Source organism: Nasonia vitripennis, chromosome 3 (genome assembly GCF_009193385.2).
Source record: "Nasonia vitripennis strain AsymCx chromosome 3, Nvit_psr_1.1, whole genome shotgun sequence".
NCBI classification, from domain to species: domain Eukaryota; kingdom Metazoa; phylum Arthropoda; class Insecta; order Hymenoptera; family Pteromalidae; genus Nasonia; species Nasonia vitripennis.
Genome location: NC_045759.1, coordinates 17,807,039 through 17,824,354, shown reverse-complemented (window position 1 = coordinate 17,824,354; position 17,316 = coordinate 17,807,039). Strand labels below are relative to the sequence as shown.

General features: G+C 47.7%; 1 protein-coding gene across 1 annotated transcript in view; it reads left to right on the top strand.

The window, feature by feature from the left end:
- Positions 1-17,316, top strand: part of LOC100121967 (acetylcholinesterase 2) — a 114,935-nt gene that overhangs the window by 62,975 nt on the left and 34,644 nt on the right. Inside the window, exon 3 of the mRNA XM_001605518.6 lies at positions 4,767-4,919. Coding sequence (XP_001605568.2) covers positions 4,767-4,919 — 153 coding nt within the window. The remainder of the gene's footprint in view (positions 1-4,766; positions 4,920-17,316) is intronic.

Below are 17,316 nucleotides of genomic sequence, written 5' to 3'. Positions count from 1 at the left end.
TCACGGATATAATGGAAGGTAAAGTACAAAACCCGAAAGGGTACTTCCAGTCCACCTTCTGCTCGTGAAAGCTTTTCTCGAAATTTGTTTGCTTTGGAGATTAGAATGGTGCAGAGGTGAATTTCGAGTTTATTGAATTTATTGTCGAGCTTCTGGAGATATTTTCAGTTTTGTTTGCTCGGAAAGTTCGAGGGGTTGGCGGTTGTATTTCCCTCTCGAGCTTTTTATGCCGAGGCATACCATACGATGTATACGCCGTGCGAGTGTGCATGGAGCTCTGCTTAATTACGCTAATGAAATTTCCGAAGTGAGATTAATTACGTCGTTTCGTAGCATTATATCAGCGAGGTCATCATCGAAGTGAAAGTTTTTACCACTCGAAGTGCTTTCAACCGAGTAAAGCAATCAAACTAATTAATTTACCGAAGTAGCTCGCTTGTATAAAGCATGATTCATGCAGCCCGAGTTATAAAGCCCATTATCGAGATATCATAATAAAGAAGCCACTGCGGCTCAAACGAATCGTTCATTTCCAGCGATAAACGTAATAAACTCATCTCCGCGATGCTCATTCGGCAACATCAAGCGCTCATAACGATGTATCCGCAATGAATAATCGTCCTCAAAGTTCGCCCCGAGTATACGGGAAACTGAAACAGACATCAAAACATCGGCGCTCGACCCATAAATAAAGAATTATGCCCATCAAAACACGGGCCGAACACGAATTACCACTCTCGAGCGATAACGGCCGCAGTCCCTCCGAAGTGTCCGGAAAGTTTGGAGCACCGCCGCGCAAAAAGCGACCGCAGCATCAGCGCCAGCTCGAAACTCATCCAAGATCCATACAAGCGGAAAGGGGATATCTCTCCACACACGGCTCTGGGCTACTCTCGACGATATCCCTTACTATACATACCTGTATACATAGCACAGTCGAGCTTGACTCTGGAGCTGACGGGGTCCTCGAAAATTGCCTCTCCCGCGCGAAGAATTTCAGTGAACGCCCCCAGTATAGTAGTGCGGAAGACAAAGTTTGTCCGGTCGACGAGAGGAGGGCCATCTCTCTCCATTATATCTTGCCGGGACAGTTGAATCAGTTGTCTCCGGGACGTTTTCATATAGTTTCAGCTGCTGCTGCGGCGACTCGTGAAAGCCTGTAAATTACTTTAGACGTGCGCCGCGATGCTGCGGGGAGAGATCGATCGTTCGCCCCTATACTATACTGATGTAATTCGCCGACTCCTTTTCTTTGGCTTCGGGGTCATGAGTAATTAAAGATTTTTCCAAAGGATAAGCTGAGAGCGGAACTGTGCGGCTGTACAGGCTAGATCTCGGCGTTTAGATTGCTCGGAAGTGAGGAGAGGCCAATTGTTTTATCCCATTCGTTTGTTTCAGAAACGCGAGAACGCGTGTCTCGACATACTCGGCTCTTACTACTTGAACGTGCACTTTTTTACGGTCGACGTCGAGCTGCTTACTTTGTTTTTATCAAAGCGATAAATTCTTACTCGAGCGCGATTTTTGCACCGTAAATCAAAATACTCATTACAAGCCATTGATGCATAAGCGAATAATTTATCTTGCGGTGTTTGGTACACAAGTCGACTAGGGTAATTTATAAAACAGATTTTCACTCGCGGATAATTATTCCTCTCGAAAGCATCCAATACCGCCTATCCCAGCATTTTTCATCCTCGTTACCTCCGACCGACATCTCGCCGAGGTTACCCGCGCACAAAACCCCGACGAAATCGCACTACCGCATCGACGGTAAACTATGTGGAGGGCCGGCCGGTTTTATATCATATCCCCGTAACGCTTCTCGCACTCCGTCGTATTTCCGATCTATCTGCAGCTAACCATTCGCCGTCTCCTCTCCAAGACTAAATCCTCTGGGCGGAAGCTGCTCGGACTCGATCCTTTCTCTATCGTCGAGATTCATCGCGCGAGATGGCCTTGAGAAAGTTTTTCGCTGAATTTCATTTTCCCACGGTATGACCGCCGCTCTGGATATTGACAAGATAGACTGCGGGACTCGCCCAGCGATTGATCGTCCGCGCTGATTCAGCTAATCTTCAACGGACGCGAGGTTTTCCGGCGAAGTCGAGATTTATAGGTTGCGCCGATTGTTTTAGCCTTTTACGGGAAGTGTTTGCGCGAATTTTGCTTCTCATGCGGATTCGACTTCGATCTCGATCCGTAAGTATAGGAAACGGATATCCGGCAAGGAACTTTCTATAATCGTTCCAAGCCAAATTGAAGAATCTCAGCGGATGTTCTATTCGCGGTATACGCACTTCGTATAATGTTACGGCAAAAATGTAATACAAAAGTCGATAGCCGACGTTCGAGCTTTACTTCCAAAGCTCATTTACCACGTTCGGTCTCCGTAAAGCTCTCCTCTAAACTTCGCTGCATCCGTGCACAGCATCGATCACTGAAACATTACACGTCTGTCCCTTTCCACGAACTAATTCAAACCGCAATTAGTTAAATGCATTTCCCTGTATCCACAATTCCCCGATAAAAAAGATCCATCAGTCCAGCTGCTGCTCAAGAACACGCTGCTCCGCAGCACACCCACGCAAGCTTAAATACAGAGCAGCCCCGGCTAACGAGCAGACTCTCGATCAGTTTAATTTGTTGCTTCTTCAAGCTCTCCCCATCTCCCTCTTTGTCCTTACAGTGGAAAATCAGCTAGTACAGTGGAAGTGGCTGAAAAACGATGATCCGAAATACTTTTCTGGACGGGTATGTACGCCAAGTTGAAAGTAGTTCTGTACTGGGTCGCGGGAACGTAGCGAGAAAACACCGAGAGTAACCCGTCGACGCTTAATTAATTAGTGAACTTTGGAATGGCAACGAGCTGTATACAAACAGCTCTCCGTCCCAGCAACAACTACGACAACATTTTCCGGCTTTTAAGGAATCTCTCCTACAGCTCTCTCTTTCAAAGCTACAGCCCAGCTGGCTTTTAAGTCGTCGATAATGCATTAGTCGCTCGTCCAAGACTTTTTAACTCTCTTATTCACAAAGTTGCCAGAAGGAATCTCTATACTCTCAAAGAATCGTCGAAATTTCACGAACTTAACGCTCTTTCCTTCCCCCGAAGATAAAGCGAAACTTGTGTCCACGTCCCTTCTCTCGGCAAATAATCCGTGGCGAGCAAACAAAAAAAAAACCAGCGCGATGGCGCATTAAAATTCATGAAATTTCTCAGCCCACCGACTTCCCTCGGCATTATTACAAACCGCAACTGGTGCGCGCTCGCGTATAATATGGAAGAGCTGCGCGCGTGCGTCAGGCTGAAACCCGAAGGGAGTATCCGCGGCGTAATAAGACTCCGAAGGCTGCATCAGCAGCGGCAGCAGAGGCTTCGATTCGAATCGCTTGAACCGGATATCGGCGCGGCAGCCCCGGGAAATCCAATTCCGTTGTTAAGAGCTCCGCTTAAAGGCTGCCGCGTATACGTTATGTGTGTATACACAGATATACGAAGACGTTATACCATACTTCAACCTCCGGAGAGCGGACGATTAGGAGATCAGCTCGAATTGGGAAATTGGATGACTTGCGCTCTTTTTTGGCCTGTCGGCGCGAGTCGAAGCCCCGGCCCAGGATGATTGAAATATTAACCGGGACAGACTTTTTCGCGCCTGGCTTTCGCTCTCTCTCTCTCTCTCTCTCGGAATAATGGAAATTTTCGCGCGAGCGGGATTGAGTTTTCCCTCGCGAGCTTTAGCCTTTTTTGCGAGCCTGATGGGAGAGCTATGGAAATGACGCGAAAGAGGGCTGGAGAGAGAGAGAGAGAGAGAGAGAGAGAGAGAGAGAGAGAGAGAGAGAGAGAGAGAGTAGGTTACATTAATGAAATCTGATATGGTATACGAGACCTTTTTCACGCGCGTTCGATGCGAGTCGGATGGGTTAATGGTTTTCTCGGTTGGGCTGCGGCTTTTTCGTGTACGTTATACGATGTATGATTCGATGCTTCTTTTGTCCGCGCGTAAAGGAAGCTTTTATATATTCAAAACACGGCATATTAGCGGGGTGTCACGTTACATTATGAAAAATGAAGGCAGAATCGTAAATACCGATCTTTCTACATAAAAATCAATGCATTACTCGCTCCACATCGAATCATCCGATACTCGCGCGATCGTATACATTTTCGGCGGGAAAACTCGATACCGCGCGTGTACACGAAACAAAGTATAAATTTTCAAAAAGCGGAAATCGATCCGTTCCTTGCAGCTGCAGCACGGCGTAGACAATAATTAAATTTGCCTCTCGCTCGGCGAAGGGGAGATTTCTCGGTTGTAAGCGCGCGGATAAACTCGCAGACACCTAACGATCGGAGCATCTGCATCTCAGAGGGGCGAAACCGGGTCATCGTATAAATTAATTTGGAAAATCAAAAACGACGACTCGCGGTCTTACGCCCGACTCGAGAACGGAACTTTCCTCGCACAAAGTCGGTAGCCGCGCGGCGATTCTTATTTCTTCACGGTTATTCGCGCAACAGCGGCGCCGAGTGGATTTTAAACGATGCGCTGTTGATTCGCTCGGCGAGCGAAGGGAGAGTCGGAAAAATACTTTATCGGTTTGAATCGAGTTCGAGTCGAGGGAGAGGGAGGAGTTCGACCTTACGACCCTCAGCCATTAAGGGATGAACTGATGAAGTATTCATGACATATAAGAGAGTTTTGCATAAAAAAACGTTCTTGCACCGAGCGAAGAAGTAATGATAAATTCGAATGTTCCAGTACACCGAGTGGGAGAACACGAACGACGAGTTCATGTACCAGAGGATGGTGGCTGACATCGTGGGCGACTACTTCTTCATCTGTCCTTCCATACATTTCGCTCAGCTGTTCGCCGATCGCGGAATGAAGGTCTACTACTACTTCTTCACGCAGGTGAGTTGTTAAATTTTTCGACTCGACGATAGCACCGAAATCGCGTGCGCGAGACGTAGATTCGTGCCCCGCTGACACGACTTTTTCTCGACACCCGGAAGCACTGCGTGATGCTTTCAAGGCCAACGCGTTAGCCTGATTTCCGACGGATTAAAACTTCTTTTTTCCGAAACAGTCCTGATTTACATCCCTCACGAAGCCCACTCGAAATTATGAATAATTTCGGGGGTGGGGGGTCGACGGTTTTATTAACTCGCTCTCGAATCTGAGTAAAAGCTCCGTGACACGTATACGCGAGCTTTTTTTTAGCTTTCACCCACGCGCGCGAGTCTGCTGCGAGTCCGCGAGTCTAGCTTTTGACGTATAGGCAGAGTTTTACGTCAAACGAGAAAAAAAAATAATAGTGAGAGAGTATTGAGATCAGCGCAATACCGCTAAGTGTTCCCTCCGCCGATTCGAGAAGCGACTCCGCGAGCTTGGCTTTCTTTCGCGACTCGTCGCCGGAGAGCATTCGTCTTCCGGTGCGCCGCCGCGCATCGGTTAGCGCATAGACACACAGTAGCGGCAGAGTAGTCGAGTACAGCTCTCGCGCGGCCCGTTATTAAGATTAAGGCCGGCAGCCGTGAGTAACGACATCCTCTTTAGTCGGGGCGGCGCGTGTATAACGGGGGCCTCGCCCTTTCCTCTCATCCCCTCGAAAACGAGCCATACTCCGAGGCCCCTGATAAATTGCCACCTCCGCTAATTACTCGCCGAGAGAGAGAGAGAGAGCGCGAGCTTGTCCCATTCCTGTATATAATACCTCGGCTGTACTATAACGTCTGTTCTCGCCGGGGCTGAATTTCACGTTCCAGTTGTTCGGCGCTCGTCTTATACATACAGGTATAATAAGCAGCATTTTCGCGGCCGTCTAAGATCGCTGTCTCGAGGGTGCGATTTTTTCCGCGGAATCGTGCATTATTCCAAAGGGCTTATCGGTCCGCGCGGATGGAAAAGTTAGCGACGCACAGGCCTTTATTCCTCGTAAAACATTGAGCTCACGGCTCGTAATACATCAGTCAGCTCGCTCACGCACGCGACAATCGCGCCTGTGATCCCCATAAAAAGGCGAAGTAAACCCTCATCAACACCCGGCTGGAATTTGAATATTGATCGGCGGTAGCGTTGTGCGGGAGGAGAAAACGCAATTTCGCCTGGAAAATCTCCTCCTGCAATCCCGGCCCCCGTTTCATCAGGCACGTCTCTCTGCGCGTATAAATCCATACAGCCGCGGGTAGGTGTAGCTTATACGGCGTGTAGAGGAGCGCGCGATGAGAGGCCGAGGCTAAGACGACTCGATTAGAAGCCTACCGCTTGAAATCAATACGCCCACGCGAATTTGCCAGCTCGATCAGCGCCCCAAAGTATCGCTCGCTCGTATTTCAGCTCCGACGAGATAGAGGCAAAATCTCGTGCAAGTACACACACACAGTGAGATAAGATAATATAAGGTCATCTCGTCGCGCGCGACTGGCTTCTGGCCGCGCGAGCGCAAAGCCGCATAACTATCGTTAAGCGCGAGTAGGAGTGAGCTCTACTCCCTCGCGGTTAATTAGATCATGCCGCGCGCGAGCTTGGGACTTTGTTAACACGCGCCGGGACGACGATCTTCGAGACGCGCGAGTTGTACGTCGAACTGTGTGTGTGTGTGTGTGTGTGTGTGTGTGTGTTTCCTCCTTGATGATATAGTCATTTGCATGTTTACTACTGCCGAGGACTTGCCGGCGGGAGAGAGGGCTTGTATTAAGACGAGGAATTTTCGATGCTATGCGCATGCAGATATGCACATTGAACAGGTTGCCTTGGCGCTGCTATGCAACTGCAGCTCGCTCTGCTATATATGATGTTCGTCGAGTGTATATATGTATATAGTTGGTAAGCTTGACTAGTTAACTCCGCGGCTAAACGTTGCGGAGAGATGTTGTTGGGCAACTCGGGGAGTATCCCGCGGTGATTCTTGGATAATCGGGCGACGCTCGCGGGAATTTGAATAATAATAGTAGCTGCAGTGTATAGTGTATATTTTTCAGTATACGATCGTTAAATTGGCACTGAAGATATTTCCTTATAAAGGCTACGCCTTCGTTGATTTTCCCGCTGCGACGGAACAGCTTCGGCCGAACGCGTTTAGCGAGCCCATCAAGCGGCACTTAATCATTATGCAAACGTACACCTTCGCGTCAAATCTTCATCAACAAGTTATATGCTCCGATGAGAATCGGTACCTAAGCATTTTTTCTCCCGGTAATCGGCGCTTTATACGCGACGGAAGAGACGCGCGCCGCTTAACGATCGAGTCCTTAATTCGCCGACGACCGTTAAGCTCGTGGGCTCAAACAGTTCTCCTTCGGAGCGTGCTTCTCGGCGTACAAAGCGAAAAACGACTCGTGGTCTCTCCGTGGAGAGCACGAAGGGATGGGAAGTGAAGAGGCATGTTGCACTGGGACCAATGAGGAAACTAAAGGATGAAAAAACGTGGGAGGCGATAACGACGTACTTTACAGATGTCTGCTATACGACTCTGTCGAAGTTACGCGGGGAATCTTCGCTGGGGGATGAAGAGCGTTTGAAAAAAGCAGCGGGTGTGTATTTGGAGCTTTGATTGAAAATTTACAAACTTAATATTGTATATCGAGCTTACTGCAATGTTCTTATCCTTCAAAGCTCACATAAGCCGAGATCTCCTCTATAACTCAAAGCAATGACCAGCGCGGGAGACTTAAGCCTCATCCTCCGAACGATACTTCAAAAAACTTTGGGAATAAAAGTAAAGCGCCCGGAATAAGCGAAGTTGCAGCCCGAAAATAAACGCGACTGACTCTCTCTCTCTCTCTCTCTCTCTCCTTAAAACTCTCCGCTCGGAGACTCTCGTCGCGGGAGCTTACCTCGGGACAGCGAACGCGTAAACTATACAGATAGAAGCTATAGACGAGGCTGCGTGAGAGGAGGAAATCGCTGCGGCGTTTTATCGGCGCGTCGCTCGCGTGTCCAAGGCGTATTCGGACGCGCGCGGGGGCAGCGAGAGGGCAAGGAAGCCACCGCGAATGCGTATTCAACTGCGGGAATCGCCTCGTATTTTATCGGCTATCCTCCAGCGAAACAAATGAACGGATTACGCTTCAACCCTGTGATTTCCTATACGAAAGGGATGCGGATTTCTTTTTTCTTCGGATTATGTTTCTTTTATTCTTCCTTTTCTTCGCTTTTTCTGGCCTCGGTGTGTTAATGCGGACGTACAGAGGGAGAGAGAGAGAGAGAGAGAGAGAGAGAGAGAGAGAGAGAGAGAGAGAGAGCCCTGATTTACAGCCGGATGTGCACGAGAGAAATGAGCTTGATAGGAGGGAAGGGCATTTTTCAATGAAATCTCGCTGCTGCTGGACTCTTGGCTTTTGATTTGCTTGAGTGCTCGCGTTGGGGTAGCTTTTTCGTTGCTGCATTGTTTGTTTGTTAGACGCAGCTATCGATCGATTTTTCAGAGAATTTTTTTGTTTTATCAGTCGCTACTTCCATTTAGATTCCAAAATAAAAACTATTCGCTCCGAATTCAGCAGTACATCAAATATAAAGCATATAGAATGAGAGAGCGGAAGGCATAAATTCGTGAGAAGTAAATCCTACAAAATGTAGCAAAATTGAAGATAAAGCGGAGAGGAATGGAGATGCGGTGCGAGGTAAAAAAGCCGAGGCGATAGAATATACGTATATGGAAAATCCGGAGCTTTGCAGATGTCGGCGATCAAGAAAGATAAAGAGCGAGAAAGGGGGGACGGCCACTCGCGCAATTTCCCGGACCACCGGCTGCGACTGAAGCCCGCGCTCTCGCGCACCTCCATAAATCCTCGAATAATCGAGATGGCCGCGCGTCGCTGCGACGATAGATCGAGAATCTTCGATGTCGTATTTTCTACAGCGTCGCTACCTATTTACGAGACGCGATAAACGACTCCCTGTATAATTAGGCGAGGCTGTAATGCCTCGGAAACTCTAATGGCCTGTTGCAGCTACTGCGGGATACTTCGAAAATCGAATCCGAGACATAGTGGGAAATTCGAGATCGGTTATCAGTTGTGTGTGCGTCGGTAGATCGCAATAATTAATGCGATATAATGCTTGAGCTAAATATGCGGAGACGTGATGTTTACGGTATATAAGCGCGTTTAATATGTCGGTGATTTCGTTAAAATAGCTTCGAGCCCGTGCACGCAGCAGCGAAATTCGATATTCCTTGGCAGCTGGAATTACAATATTCGGATCAGTGTAACAAATTTCGTAAATAATGGATGAAGCGCGAGAGGTATGGATTTAATACGAAAATGTTTTAAGCATTCGACGTTTCGGTTCAAAGATTGAAATTCTCCCTGGTTTGCGGAGCGTTGAAAATAAGTCGCTTACAACGTAAGATATCGCAGAATCGTTAAATGAAAAACGCCGTAAGTTAAATAATCGATGCGGATCTCGTGTCTATGTAGAGGCTAACGCGGCCGCAAAAGTGTACAAAGTGCGGATAAGTGCGCCCTTTCCCCCGTTGTTGTCCTTCCGAGAGATGCATTATTCAGGGTGCTAGGGCGTTTTTGGCACTGAATTGTTTAGTCGCGATCGTATACGTATAGACCTGCGACCCCAAGCCTGTACTCGTAACGTCCACTATTCATCAAACCGTAAAAGGCTTACAAACGTTCGATTTCCACAGTTTATCACTATAACGAAAAAAACCGCAACCACAGCGCCGGGCAACAGCGTTATTCAAAATTTCTCCGAACAGTAGTACCCTGCACTATTTCCTGGTATCCCAGCTGCGAATCACTAAAATTCTACGGTTACCGTGTTACTCGAGCGCTCTAATAAAGCTGGCCTCGAATTTCGCATCGACGAGCACGAAAATTCGACGAACCATACACACACACACGCGCGCGAATAAAAAAACCCAGCTCCCACGTGTTTTTCGATCCATATTTTTCTAGTTTCTTACCCATCCGCGCTTTTCGCTCCACCGCTCCCGTGTGTAAACTTCTAGGCCCATCTGCATTTTTAAAGCCATCTCCGCTGAAGCACCCTTGTTTTTCTCTTGCGCGTCCCTTGGTTTACCTTGCGCGGGAGATAGAAAAAAACGGCCGTTTTCCCAAATCGGGGTTGAGTGTGCGTACGCGCGCGAGTCAACAATAAATATGCAAGGGCTACCGGTCAACAAACCGTCGTAGCGCGATGTTCACGATGATGATGATAATGATGATGATGATGATGATGGGCCTGCCCGCGCATAGAAACCCGAAATGAGAGCGATTTTCAGCGCCTTAAACGTCGAGCTGCGATTGTGCTGCGAGGAGGGAAAAGATGTTACTTATTTTTACGGTGTATATAGAGAGAAAGTCTGGAGGCAACGTACTTTGTAGTTTATTAAGGCTTTTAAACAGTCTGAAGTATAGCTCGTAAATAATTTAAAACCAATTAATGCATACTAAAAAGAGCGCAAAAGAAAGTAAAATTCATTGTGTATAACAACCCCTCACCGTTATTACAAAAATTAGCCAAACTCGACGTCTCAACAAGTTAATATCTCGAAGGCAGAAAGCCCCGGGGGCCCGAAAGATATAAACTTGACTGGCAGAGCCCTTCGAACTCACGCTAACAACCGCGAGTGCTCGCGTAAAGATTCCCCGCACCTATATACATACTCGTTCTCTGGCTGACAATAACGTGGGCGCACATTGTAAAGCGCGAGCTCTGCGGTCTTGGGGCTGTACCAGCGCAAGAACCGCAATAAGCAACGTGTATATCCGATGAAAGGCGCGCTTTGTTGTCTGATTTCACCGCAGGTCCGACCACGCGTGTGAGATCCTATATATATATATATATATATATATATATATATATATATATATATATATATATATATATACTTACACGCTCCTTTTTACGAATATATACGCTGTGCATCGTGTACGTAGGGAATATTTCAAAGCAGGCGTGTGCCATTATCCCGCACCAATTGAACGTGTATACTCTGGTTCTCTAGTTAATGAATAGTAACGATAGGTGTCGCCTAGGCATTTTTCTATTACACTCATCACGATTTGTGCGGCAGTGCATATATAGCGCTACCTCAACTATGCCAAAACAGCCTTGCATGGCCCACTCGGACTATAACTACGACTGCGAGAGTAGTATACTATCATTGATTTAAAGGAAAGCTAATGTGTTCTTTATGACATAGATCATTGTAGTTGCTGTGCGTTACCTACATAACATTGACAAAATTCCTCAACTAATGAAGCCAGTCTGAATTTCAGTGGAATAACACAAGATACGCAAAAACAGCAGCGGGAAAATCTGCTCTCTTTTCTCGGGAAGGATAATAGATAAGACTAACACAGTGTGCCCAGAAGGCTTGAAAACTTTATATAAAAGGCATACGTGGATTAGCCTATATGATATAATTAAGCCTCATTCCTAAAGCTTCCGTCTTTCAATTTTTCGCCAGTCAACGCACTCGAGTAGTTTACAATGAAAACACACGGTCATCCGCATACCACTTGGAGGGCTAATTGATTATACCGTAAAGTTATACGGGGAAGCGCGTTTTATTCAAGTGTTGTCTTTTAATTAACTCATAATCACACGCAAAGTTGGTCATATAACTGCGTTACTTAACTGATTAGTTATTTCAGCCTATACACATCGGTCCCGGCCACTATGCGTATGGAGGCGTAACACGTACAATGTACAAGTTTCGAGTGCAGACCGAATTCGAGTGGTCTCTCTCTCTCTCTCTCTCTCTCTCTCTCTCGCGCGCGCGCGCGCGCAGCTGGTTACTTTGCGGCTAATCGATTGGGGGAAGCTCTCGAGAGACTCATACATCCCTGAAATAACTTAGAGACTAAGTGGGATCGAGCGGACGGCACCCGCGTCTCTCTTTTTTCCCAGGACAGCCGAATCCTTTTCTCTCTCGGGCGTAAATTAAATTTCCCGATCGACGAGCGTCGAATTAACGGCAGACTCGCTTCGTTGCCGCACCGGACTTTTCGTGTCGAATAGGCAGCTTTTGCTCGCCGAGAGAGCGGAATTCCGGCTTTTTTTGCGGTGCTGATTTTCGGTGGATTTTTGCTCAAAACAACATCGAGTGGAAAGATCGTGCGCGATCGATTAGCGCTTGAAATAGGGAACATCCTGTTAAATAATATATCGGTTTGAACTGATTATTAATTTATTAATAAACGTTATATTTGTAGCTTAATATCAAATAAAGCCGCATCTTACACGAAATCCCAAAATTCAGCGCAATCGAAACTTTCCTCCGTGGCGCCATGAGCAATTTTCAAAATGGAGCATCCCCCACGCGCGCGCGCGAAGTGAAATTAGTCATGCATCGGTGTGCGGAGTCGCTCGCTCGCACTCAAGAGTAGCCGGCCTCTCTGCGCAGACTGGCGGCGGCGGCAAAACGGTTTTCGGCGTAACCGACTTTGTTAAGTCCGTGAGCGCTTCCCGAAGAGCAAACTCGCGACGGGCACGCGATTAGCTTAAACGCGCGCCGAGGGTAGATAGCGATCGCGCTTCGCGGTATATGGCGCTTAAGAGAGAGAGAGAGAGAGAGAGAGAGAGAGAGAGAGAGAGAGAGAGAGAGTGGGATGGAAAGAGAACAAATGTGCGGCTGGGCCGAGCGAGAGAGAAACACGAGCGAGACAAAGCGAGGCTGCCGAAGAATAATCGGGAGCGGAAGTCGAGGTGAGATGCGGAAAAATTGTTATTATGACCGTTGTAAAATTAGTTCTTCATCGATAAACGCGAGCGATCGACGTTGATGACTCCGCCGGCCGTTGGAAAAGTTGCGAAACACCGATTTTAATTATTAACATAAGCAGAAGTGTGGTTGGCAATTACGCCTCCGTAATTAAATTCCAGAAAGCGATCGATACACAACATCTACGTCAGTAAGCGCATAAAACCGTCGGAATTACCATTCATCGAGCTTCCGAAAAGCTCTCCGGCGGCGGCGGAATAAGGAGAGGCCAGATTAGTCGAGAGGACGTACAAAGGCAGGAAGACGGAGTCAAGCCCATTACACGAGCCATCCCGTCTCTCTATCTCGCATGTATACGCGCGCGTGTGGGGCTCCGTATCCCTCGAGTATATCTAACACCGCACGTTGTTGCTCCTTCGCCGCACGTAATATACGCGGCGGGATCGTATAAGCGGCTCCGCCGAAATATCTCTATGTATGTGTGTGTGTGTGTGTCTTACCGATACACCCAAGAGAGAGAGAGAGAGAGAGAGAGAGAGAGAGAGAGAGAGAGAGAGAGAGAGAGGCTCCGCACATGTGCCGTAATAAAGCTCCTCGCTGTATTCAATTATGACTTTAATCGGGGCGATTTATCGCGTCGTGCGCTCCAGGTGTGTTGGCGGCCCGTTTATCGCGCGCGGCGGCCTCGAGTGGAAAGCTTTCGGGGGGAAAAGAAAGGAGGAGACGTGATACGCCAGTAAAATGTGAGATCATGCGTGATTGCCGCGTATTGTTTATGGGACGAGCGGCAGCGAGCTTTTTCCTCTTCTCTCCTCGAGACTACGTAACCGGCAGTTAATTCATGCAGTGTGTTATGATAATTATACCCGAATCGAGTAGAAAAGTCGGCGCACGGTCAGACGCGACGACGGACGTATAGCATCGCGTCTCTCCGCGGAGACGATCGATCGAGATTAACAACCCGCGGCGCGCGTAATATGAATGTATAACTCGGTCATTAGCGTGAGCGCAACGAAAGTTTCCATTCGAAGCGCCGCGCTCAGCACCGCAACGAAGTATAAAGCGAGTGAGCCGTGCCCTCAAATGGTTAATGCCACTCCAACGCGTGCGCGCGCGAGTAAGAGAGAGACGTTGGGCTCTTGACGTTGTCTTTCGATTCTACGGGAGTTATAAAGTTCCACTCGACGCAACAGCCAACTGGAGATGCGCTTTATCGTCATTTTTACGAGCGCCCAGAGAAGGAATCTCCTGCGCGCACGACGTCCTGGATTACACCGCGACGGACCGACGCTGTTGCACTTGGATACAATGGCTTATGTTCTTTAGTCGGCTGTTTGGCGGAATCGTGTGGGCTTTTCTTTAGCTGGAACGATGTTGGGTTTGACAAACGGTGATACACCCTTGACTGATTGAGGCTCGAAGGTCACCGCGTGTGTGTTCGTAAAGTTTTCAATTGACGCCCTTCGCAACGGGCAAAATTACAGGCGCTTTAACGCTTGTGTATAATGACGCGATGCGTGCGTGCGTAAACTATATGTATATCGGGGCGATATTACGATGTATACAAGTACAGTTTGAAAAGTCGCGATTATCAAAGTTGCGTAATAGGGATCGAGTTACTCGCAAACTTTGCTATTTTACAAGACTTTGTGTTTCATGACGCCATTAAATAGTTTATGCTGCTTATACTTTAGCCATAAACTCCATAATACAGGCCATCCGTAAGCCGAGCAAGAGCGATTTAATAACCGCGTGCTGTATCCCAATTTTATATTTAAGAATATCTCTCGGTAAAAATGTTCTATGCAGTACAGCCCACTTCATCAGGCTATCCCTCTCGACGCGATGAGCGCCGGGATCGGAGTAAACGAGACGCAATATGCTCGTCTCGTTCTCTTCCTTTCTGGCCAGCAGGGAAAAGGGGATTTGGTCTCCTCGGTGTATGGAATAAGAAGCGATGCTCGGACGTCCTGATGGGGGATAGCTTAAGGGGGCGTCTCAATCGAATCAAGAGACTGTTAGACTTGTCTCTTCTTTGAAGCCGCTTCGTTTGGCCTTGCCGCACGCGCGCGCGAGTTCGCCGTATCGCCCGGAGTTATTTGCCGCTTAATTGAAAGGATGGTTGCGTTTGTGCTCGCGACGCTTTTTCTTCTTTCTAATTTGCGAGACTTCGGCCTGCACGCGCGGCTCTCGTCTCTTGGGTTCAAGGAAAACTCGGGCAGCAAGTCTTGTTATTCAAATTGTCGCGATCGCGCTTCGAGAAACTGGAATATTTTTGCATAGTCGCGTGATTCTTTTAAAAAAGGGTTTTCAGACTAACAATTTTTGTAAATCTCAAGCATCTTCTATTCAACCATACCAGCAGCTTGATTCAGCCCGAACTTACTTCTACCCTCTTTCATCTCTCTCTACCTTGCCTCGTTCGCGAGTCTTTGGCGACGAAAGTGCGTTCAAAGGAGCCTCTCCTCTTTGGCTTCTCGTTTTTAGCCGTGCGCACGCGCAGTATATACACGCGAGTATAGCGCGTTTCACTTAATGAGAGGGAGTTGGCCGACGCCAAACTTTTCCGCATTCGTCGCTCGACGAACGATTTAAATTTACATCCCGCGAGAGCTTGCCAAAAGTAGGAGAAAAGAGAGCGAGGGGCTGTAGAGTGAGTCGTGTCACTGGCTGGCAAGTGTATAAGAAGCCGGTGTTGCGCGACACGCGAGCAGCCACTTCTCGATGAAACTTTGATCGAGTTGGAGGAAATTGACGCGGGAGCTACTGTGATTTTTCCCGGCGAGAGCGCTAGCGAGATTGCCTCCTTTCTCGAAGCGGGGAGGATTTTTTTTCTCGCCTGCAGGTGCCGTCTTGTTGATATTGGATTTCCTAATTAGTATAAGTTTGAGAACACTCGTTAGGTGGAAATGTGTATCTTTCGATGGGATGGCAAGGAGTTTTCACACGCTTTTCAGCTTCTTGGAATATTCATTTCTGCGTTGACAATATTTTTTTATCGTGATTGACGATAACGCAAAGGGAAATTTTGGAAAATTTTCTCGTAATACCCTGGACCACGTGACCTCAGGCGCTCCGCCTCTAATTTGGCGCGAGCTTGCATTATTCAAAGCCTCTTACACGATCCACTACTTAGACCGAAATTTGCGTACACCGAGCTTTCAAAGTCCTCGATTTACTTCTGCTCTCTTTGCTTCCCAGATAGGGCTTCCTCCGCGAAATCTCGAGAGGCTACATAACTTTGAGAAATATATTATATCAAAAGCATTTTTGCGACTGCCGGCTTTTCATTTCGGTACTCGAAAGCGCCCTCAAATGAGCTCGCTTCCTAGAACGCCGCCACTGCGGTATTTTATTCCAGCTTGGTATCAGATCGTTAAAAAAACAGCTTAATATTCTCGCTCGTCGTTATACACGATTATTCGATCGAGTCTAAAAAAAAGGACACACTTCACCCGCAGCAGTGATCTTGCCGCAATAATTAACCCGTACCGGAAACAGTGGCTCAATGAAAAGGGATTACGCGGCCAAGAGCCCGGCCATAAGGACGAGCCAGCGGCAGCACATAACAATGCAACCTCTGCCACCGCCAGCGGCACACCACAATTCTCTTCGGTAATAGGATTACGAAGTTGCTCGTTTCTCGTCAAAGCTGTATAAGCGCGCGCGCACCGGGATATCAGAGCCGCGTATGCCTATCCGATGTCACTGCTAGATCCGTTGCTAAACTGCTCGAGTGCTCTTTCGAGAGACTATACGAGTTACTGAGCTTTTTCTGGAGCCGGTATAAGTAACGCCCGGATTAGGTCAGACGAGCATCGCGGACGTCAAAAATAAATTAAAGCCATATCGAGTGCATCGCGGTGCACAGATATAACAATTTTTCAAGCGCACGCGGACTTTATCAATATTTCAATTTAATAACCAGCAACGAGCGCGCGATGATTTATCGCCCGGCGCACACGTACAAACGAGGCCGCTTATCCCATCGCGATCTCTCGCCTCTTTATTCATGCCCCCAACGACGACGGCAACGTCTCGATATGTGTGTGTGTGTGTGCGCGCACAGAGGAAAATGGAAAAAATAAACCTCGCGCGCGTCGTCGTCGTCGTATCGCAACGAGCTTCCTTATCGGCTTCACGCTCGTCGTCGTCGTACCGCTGGATTAAAAAGCTCTAGTACGGAGGGGAAAAAAATGAGGCGAACTTGATGGAGGAAAATAGAAAATTCAGCGGCAAAAAAGATTGCGCGTGGAATACAGAGGAAAAAGTTTTCTATACAACATGTATACTGCACGCGCGAGGCGCCGAAGCTATAACACTTTGTTGAGAGTTTGTATCGGGTAATCGAATTTTTCGCACGTACGCCTCCGGCGCGGACTGAACTTTCTCGCGTGTATTATTTCGGCAGTCGAACTAGCGCACTATACGCTCGAGAGAATCGAGATGCGGCCGATAAAATTTTAACTCGACGCCCCGAAATTCCCCTTTTCGGTGCGTGTAAACGCGTCGTCTCATGTCCGCTATATCAATACATCGTTTGCTATGTTCTCGTAGAAATATATAACACGCATATTATTATACGACTGTGAAAAAATTGATCAAGACTTTATAGCCCGCGTT